Source organism: Pelmatolapia mariae, linkage group LG10_11, assembly GCF_036321145.2.
Source record: "Pelmatolapia mariae isolate MD_Pm_ZW linkage group LG10_11, Pm_UMD_F_2, whole genome shotgun sequence".
In the NCBI taxonomy this organism is placed as follows: domain Eukaryota; kingdom Metazoa; phylum Chordata; class Actinopteri; order Cichliformes; family Cichlidae; genus Pelmatolapia; species Pelmatolapia mariae.
Genome location: NC_086236.1, coordinates 72,174,335 through 72,182,725, shown reverse-complemented (window position 1 = coordinate 72,182,725; position 8,391 = coordinate 72,174,335). Strand labels below are relative to the sequence as shown.

Sequence of the window (8,391 nt, the reverse complement as noted above, 5' to 3'; positions counted from 1 at the left end):
TAGGACAACTATTAGTCGTGCACTGCACAAAGTTGGCCTTTATGGAAGAGTGGCAAGAAGAAAGCCATTGTTAAAAGAAAACCATAAGAAGTCCTGTTTGCAGTTTGCCACAAGCCATGTGGGGGACACAGCAAACATGTGGAAGAAGGTGCTCTGGTCAGATGAGACCAAAATGGAACTTTTTGGCCAAAATGCAAAACGCTATGTGTGGCGGAAAACTAACACTGCACATCACTCTGAACACACCATCCCCACTGTCAAATATGGTGGTGGCAGCATCATGCTCTGGGGGTGCTTCTCTTCAGCAGGGACAGGGAAGCTGGTCAGAGTTGATGGGAAGATGGATGGAGCCAAATACAGGGCAATCTTGGAAGAAAACCTCTTGGAGTCTGCAAAAGACTTGAGACTGGGGCGGAGGTTCACCTTCCAGCAGGACAACGACCCTAAACATAAAGCCAGGGCAACAATGGAATGGTTTAAAACAAAACATATCCATGTGTTAGAATGGCCCAGTCAAAGTCCAGATCTAAATCCAATCCAGAATCTGTGGCAAGATCTGGAAACTGCTGTTCACAAACGCTGTCCATCTAATCTGACTGAGCTGGAGCTGTTTTGCAAAGAAGAATGGGCAAGGATTTCAGTCTGTAGATGTGCAAAGCTGGTAGAGACATACCCTAAAAGACTGGCAGCTGTAACTGCAGCAAAAGGTGGTTCTACAAAGTATTGACTCAGGGGGCTGAATAATTACGCACACCCCACTTTGCAGTTATTTATTTGTAAAAAATGTTTGGAATCATGTATGATTTTCGTTCCACTTCTCACGTGTACACCACTTTGTATTGGTCTTTCACGTGGAATTCCAATAAAATTGATTCATGTTTGTGGCTGTAATGTGACAAAATGTGGGAAAGTTCAAGGGGGCCGAATACTTTTGCAAGCCACTGTAGCTCTGGCTGTGAGCACTGAACATAGCCACATGTGACTGGTTTAAATGGAAGGAGAATGGAGATAAAATGTCTTGTTTCGGACAGTGGATACACTGAGGGCTTGCACCATAGCCTTATATAGAATAGCATAACAAATATAAAAATGTTTTGGATCTATGAATCAAAGATACTCTAGTATGTGAGGGAAATGAGCATGGTAGATTTCCTTTAAGTGTGACTTGTTCACATTTCTAATCTACATAAATGCAGCACATAAGTTAACCCTTTCATACACGTATTATGACAACCTCAATCAGGATTTTTTTCTTAGGTATTTTTGTTCATCTTTAGCCATGAAAAGATAGATAAAAACACTTAAGAAACAAAATCCTGATTGAGTTTATCATAATTCATGCATGACAGGGTTAAATAACAATAATTACATTGAAACACGTCATACATCTATAGTAACATTAAACGACCAATGGGTGGCAGGGTATTGTTGGAAGAGATTTTGTGAATCAGACCTTCAGGAGCAACTGCTGCAAAGAAACCACTACAGAGAGAGTCTGGACTTTGGTCTGATGAAACTAGATATTTATTCATGAGTTGCAGAGGAGATGAACCAATGTGTGGTTCCCACGGTGAATGTGGAGGAGGGGCTGATGGTGAAACCACTGGAGACTTATTAACAATTTAAAGCATCATTTTACCAGCAACATCCTGCAGAGACAAACCTTAGTGGGACCATCAGGATTTCAGCAGGTCAGTGATCTAAAACATGTCCAGTCTCTGTGACGGCTACTTTAATAAGAAGTGATGGAGCCCTGCATCAAGTCACCTGACATCTGCCATCAGTGAGCACCTGAGACAGGTGCTGTTAAGGTAACGCAAAGGTGGCTACTTTGAGGAATATGTTTTGGTTTATGTTTGATTTGGTTTTAAAACTTTTCTTTATCCTGTTTTAATATATAGTGGATAAAAGAAAAGTCTTTGAATTTAAGGTAGCAAAAATGTATTCAGATGCTAATTTATCAGGTACAAGAGGCTAAATCTAACACAGTCTAATACAAAATCATGCTATAAATTCATTATCGGGGTGATTATGTTCCATTTTCATTGGTTTTTATTATTATTGTTTTTAAATATGTGTCTGTTAAATATTGTTTCATTTTGCTGCTTCTCTGTTATATGTGATAATAAACTGGATATCTCTGGGTTTTGGGCTAACTGAGAGACTGAACAAGGCCTTTGTAGGCTTTAGATCTTTTCTGGTATTTTATATGTCAATGATTGTATGATGTATGACGTTATTTTTCTAATGGCGTCTGCATTTTGGCTTATATAAATAATGGCCCTGTGTAATATGTCATAGCTTATTGCTCATCTGAGGTTCTATGATTTTATTACTCGATGATATTTAAAACCTTAAAACTGAAACAAGGTGTACTTTCTGTATTTCATAGTTTCTTCAGCATTAAGTCTGTCAGCATAAACAAACCCCCCAAAACAAAACATTAATAAAGATTTTGAATAATATCGTGGCAACTTTAGACTGTTATTGTATTTTACACTATGTCCTCATGTAATTATTGTCTAGTCAACATTAATATGACATTTTACCTTCTCCATCCTGAGAAATCTTTGCTTGTGGTGATTATGGTGAAAATATTTCATTTTTAGGCTGATTTAGAGCCAAAAGAAGACGTTTAAAGGCATAAGGCTCTATGTCACCTTTATAGACTGAGATTCAGCAGAACCATAATCAGCTTATTAATTATTATTATTAATAATAATAATAATCTATAATGAGCATAATCAACAGCTATGGGTATAACAGTAAATTTCCAGGGCTTGGACACCGAATTAGTCTTTCAGATGAAATAAGCTTTCTGTAGTTTTTATACATCCAATTTCTTCAGTGTTATATTCAACACTGAGAATATGTGTCATAATTTTAGACTGGTAGTGCAAATTTCACAATCTCTTTACGAGATTAATTCTTTATTCCTTTGGAGCTGCCCTATTTTTGTAAGTGGGCAAGCTTTAGATGCAACAATATAAGCTACAGTAAAGCAGTAAATAGGTCGTACCCTGTGTGCTTTTGTTATATGTTTGTCTACAAGTACAGCAAATAGAAGGAAAGGTTTTCTTCTTTTCCCCGTTCCCCTCTTCCCGTGTGGCTCATGCAAATTACGCGCGCTCCTGTGCAGCTCAAGCAGAAAAAGATAAATTAGCTAAATTAAATGAAAAAGCAGTTTTCCGGGCCTCCCTGGCTGTTCGCTGTCCGTGTGGAAGCCTCGGTGAGGGGAAGCAGACAGTATGTGTGCACAAAGACTTCAAAGGCTGCCGCTGTTTCTAATTAGCTCCGCTGAGAGCGGCTCTCGCGTCAAACTGTTGCGTAATTTCTCAAGGTGACGGCTGGGGGCGGGACTTCCGTGTCTGCCCTAAAACCAGGAAGTTGTCGTGTTACTTCTTTTCTCCTCCTCTTTTTCTTGAAGCCAGCGAGAAACGGGAGAAAGTCGGCGGCGTGAAGTTGCTCCAGCCGCCGGGGAAGAAGCAGGAGACTGGCCTCATTTCTGCGGAACTTTTCCCGAAGAAATGGCCACAGCAGGAAGGAGCGGGCACATTGTGAGGTGAGGGCAGCTTTGAACGCTCCTCCTCAGACTACTGTGTTTACTGTGACGAGCACAAGGCGCCTGACGAGCAGCGTGAGGGAGGGACGGAGGGACTGAGGGGGTGAAGTCGGTGATACCAGCTGTTTTTGTGTCTTAATAAACCGCAGTTTGTCTGCTGTGTCGAGTCAGCCACAGGTGATAAGAGAAAATCGATCAGAGGCATTTTGGTGAATCATCACTGTCAACTTCCTGTCTGATTTCCTGCCTTCACTTTATTGGTTATTTAAAGCAGAAACAGAACTTTCAGATGTAAGTTGGAGCGGTGTGGGGGCAGGGCGTACGTGGTTGACCTGGCCCTATGAAAAGTCTAAAACTGCCGCTTTGCATTAACGGGGGCGGGATCGTTAATAATTCGTTAGTGATTATCAGGTAAACTGTGCTGGCTGTGTCGCTGACGAAGTTGTTTTTTATTCATTTTATAACTTAATAACAACGTGTTTAAAAACGGAAAATTCCTAATCAAACTTCAGCAGCTTATTTTAAAACGATAAGCTCCAAATACTGCGTGTAACTGCAGGGGGTACTTAATGGCATGTGAATGACTGTACATAAAAGATGGATGTAGCCATTGTGACGTCACCAAACGCTGGTTATGAAGACTCCCATTTTCGCATCATTGTCTTGGTATTGAAACCAGATGTGAACAACTGAAGCTGTCTGAGAAACTAAAGGCAGTTTGTGAATCACCGATCTTGTGCCAGTGAGCGAAAGCTGGGCAGCCCTGCTTTCAAACCGTGGTAACGACCAGACTTTATACCTTTAAATTCACGTTTTATTCAGTAAGACTTGAGACCACAAAGTGATCTGCAAGCTCTTTCCCGAGTAAGAGAGCTGAGGGTCGTTGTCCCATTGATTTCTTTATAACTGTAAGTGTTTATTCAGCCAGAGTAGTCACCTCCTGCTGGCCATTAGAAATCTAGGTTTAAGGCACTTTTCAGTCCGGGAAGCCAAGTCCATCTTAATACAGCCTATGTCTGCAATCTGCATAGTGAAAAGCCTTTACTTGTATTAAAATAACAGGCCACTGAATTTGAATACCGAGAGGTCTAACTAAGATAAACATCCACGCACACAGTACTAATACAACAAACTACTACTGCAGCTGCATGGAGTGCAGGACTCTCGATCCTCTGTAGCAAGTGATTTAATGGCCAAACTAACTGTGAGACACCTTAGCTCCTCTGTATCCTCTCAGTGTTGGGAATAGTTCATTGAATGATGAATAAAGTCTTCCGCTCCTGTTCTGACAATAAAGCACAGAAACAGTGTTTTGCATTCTGTGATATGTGTAGTTCAGTGTTTTTGCTGATAAATGGTCAAAAACTCCTGTTAAACCTAAAAAGGCCTGTCAATTTTTTATCTTAAAACATTGGCTTTAAACCTTTGATGGGAGATTTGTTTGGGCAGGATGTGAGAGGGAAAGTTTTGTGAGAGTTGGAAACCTTGGTATTGACTTGATTTTATTTGATATTTTCCCTTTTTTCTTATTTCAGATAAAAGAGGACATTAAATGTTGAGCATTTGCCAGTTTTACAACTTTTCTCCAAGATGAATCTTGCCCTTCATCGGATTTTATCGACTTTCGCTTTCACCAATGCTGTATTGTGTCTTTATAACTTCACTATCTGCAGAGCGAGCCCGTGATGACACAAAGCATAGGCTGCCCCTCCCATATCCCATTCCTGTTGTCTCTAAAAAGGACACGTCTCTCTGTTCAGACCCTATCTTCCTGAAATTTCCCACCCTCCCTGTCTCTCAGTTTCTGGGCCATGATCCGTAAGAGAAGCTCCCTTATTTTTTGTGGCGCGTTCCTGTTTATCACATGGAATGCCATACTGGTGCTCCTGCTGTGGGGGAGACCCCCACAGGGCCGAGATCAGAAAGAAGGTCCCGAAGGGCCCCCCAGCAATGTGATGGAAGATGTGCTTCGAATGGCAAATGCGTTCGAAAGTGAACTTGAGAATCAGAAAAAAATCCTGTTGCAAATCCAGAATCATCAGTTGCTCTGGGAGCCGTCAGACAACAACAAGCCAAAGGTGATCGCTGCCCATCAGCCTGTCATCCCTATCCTTGTCATCGCCTGCAACAGAGTCACCGTGACACGCTGCTTGGACAAACTCGTGCAGCACCGGCCCTCAGCAGAGCTCCACCCAATCATAGTGAGTCAGGACTGCGGACATGCCGAGACTGCTGAGGTGATTCGGTCTTATGGAAACAACGTAACTCATCTGAAGCAGCCGGATTTGTCTGACATCCAAGTGAGGCCTGAGCACAAGAAGTTTAAGGGTTACTATAAAATCTCCAGGCATTACCACTGGGCGCTCAACCAAGTGTTCAAGGCGCTCGGTCATTCCTCTGTGGTGATCGTGGAGGACGACCTGGAGGTGATTATTTTTATATTAAACACCAATGATTTGTGATCTCTCCTTCATTTTCATTCTTTATTTACAACTTAAATTAATCTTCTTCTTTCAAAACTCGTTATTTCACTTGTTGCGATGGTTATGTAAAAGTTGAACTGAATTATTCATCTCTTGCTCTAGGTGGCACCAGACTTCTTTGAGTATTTCCGAGCCTTGCTGCCTTTCCTGAAATCTGACCCCAGCCTGTGGTGTGTGTCTGCCTGGAATGACAATGGGAGGGAAGGCTATGTGGATCCCGGCAAGGCCGACCTGCTCTATCGGACAGACTTCTTTCCCGGCCTGGGGTGGATGCTCATCAGGGAGGTGTGGGAGGAGCTGGAGCCAAAGTGGCCTGAGGCTTTCTGGGACGACTGGATGCGCCAGCCAGAGCAGCGCCGCAACCGTGCCTGTATACGCCCAGAGATCTCACGGACTTTAACTTTTGGTCGCCAGGGCGTGAGTCTGGGTCAGTTTTTTGACAAATACCTGCGTTACATTAAACTGAATACCGAGTTTGTGCCTTTCACCAAGTTGGATCTGAGTTACTTGAAGGAGGAGACATACAAGGAAAACTTTGAGAAGGAAGTTTACAGTGCTCCTGTGGTTAAATATGAAGATGTGAAGCAGGGCCAGCTACAGGGACCTGGGCCCTTCCGCCTTCAGTACTCGAGTAAGGACAGTTTCAAATTGATGGCCAAAAATCTGGGAATAATGGATGACTTTAAGTCTGGAGTGCCACGGTCAGGGTACAGAGGGGTGGTCAGTTTCATGTCCAGAGGACGGAGGATCTACTTAGCGCCCCCTCCAGGATGGACCCAGTATGACCTTTAGTGAAGCTGATGATGAAGAACGTCTATGAGCAGTAGCCTTTTTTTATCTCTTCAATGTGATGGGGGAAAGCATTCCAGACCAAAGAAGAAAATGATCTTTGCTGACGCTGTTTGTCCTTACTGATACAGAACGGATTGTCCCTTTCTGGTGTGGGGGTTTGCCAATGCTACTCAGGTCTTTTTCATTCTTCCAAAACATTTATACACACGGTGTAGGACTCCACCACAACTACGTGTTAGACAAATCTGCTGTAATTCGCCAGAGATCTATTTTTATACGATGCTAAGTGTGCACATGACATTCATTAATGCATTCAATGCAATTACTACTTTGCCACTTTTGTTTAAATTATTTGCAGTCTCGGGTAATCTGTGTGACCTGTTTCTGTCTGCTGCGAAGAGGGAAATGTAATCTGTGGTGTGGTTGCTTATAGTGCTGGTGCCAGGTAATAACTGCAGTATAATCTGTCGTTTGATTCTGATCATTAATGTCTTCTATGGAAATTATTCTTTGTGCTTACTTTTTGTCACATGATCCTGTTTGATACTCTAATGTGATTCTATTTGCAGGCTCGTTACCCTGCAAACTACTACACTTGTTTGTGTGATCATTTCTGGATTAAAAAAATACACAACTTTGCTTTTTCATTATGTTGATTTTCACTCGCACTTCATGTTGCATGTGTTTAATAAACAAACAGGAGAGAGGTTTTCTTTAGGTGTGGAATTGGGTCTGTGAACTCACCACACACACACTGGGATAACTGACTGAGTGCACAATATCTTCAACATATTATTGAGTCATTCTGTAAGAAGGCTGCACAAGCTGATAGATGACCTCTTTTTGGCTCCTGAGACACGAGGGGTGCTTCCCAAAGTCTGACCTGCGTGTGGTAATGTGCTCAGTGCTGTGTTGCCCTCAGTCGTCCTGGTTACCAAGATTCCTGCAGAGGGGCTAAAGTACTGTTAACTGAATAATTGAATTGATCTTGCACTGCAATATCAGTGATATAGGTCATTACCAAAATATAAATAAGTTCTAGTCAGAGTGTATCTGTAGATTTCAGCTGATGTGGCACGGTGACTTTACTGGGTGGGCCTGGACCCCTGGGGGCTGAGCTTAACACCGACACTGGAAAAAAGAAACTCCGGTCCCATTTCCTAAATTGCACATCCTGGATTTCTCTCCTCCCATTTCAGTCTTTCCCACCAGAGATGCAAAGAAGAGACACTGAAGCCTCAGCAGAAAGGTGACTGTCAAGAAGCTTTCTTAAGAAAGAGAAACTGGCAGAAAAGCTTGAGGTATGTCAAATTACACAAAAACTGGAAATCGGAAAATCAGTGGCAACAGGTCTGATGGAGTGATGAAACCAAACTTTAAAACTGGCTGTCAATATGTAAAGAAGAGATCAGGAGAACGGTACAGCAGTGAAACTCTCTTTGAAACCCATCGTGGCTTGGGGCTGCATTTCACCCAGTGGTGTTGGGGACCTTTTCAGACTGGATGGAGAAAAGTTGGCCTGAGAGTTAAAAAAAAATCAAAAACAAACATAAA

General features: G+C 42.3%; 1 protein-coding gene across 1 annotated transcript; it reads left to right on the top strand.

Moving 5' to 3' along the window:
- Positions 1 to 3,379: 3,379 nt before the first annotated feature.
- On the top strand, positions 3,380 to 7,476 carry mgat1a (alpha-1,3-mannosyl-glycoprotein 2-beta-N-acetylglucosaminyltransferase a). The gene is made up of 3 exons (XM_063486346.1): positions 3,380 to 3,562; positions 5,098 to 5,988; positions 6,148 to 7,476. Exons 2-3 carry the CDS (start codon positions 5,374 to 5,376, stop codon positions 6,835 to 6,837), a joined length of 1,305 nt encoding a protein of 434 aa, XP_063342416.1. The 5' UTR covers positions 3,380 to 3,562; positions 5,098 to 5,373; the 3' UTR covers positions 6,838 to 7,476.
- The last annotated feature ends 915 nt before the right edge of the window (positions 7,477 to 8,391 follow it).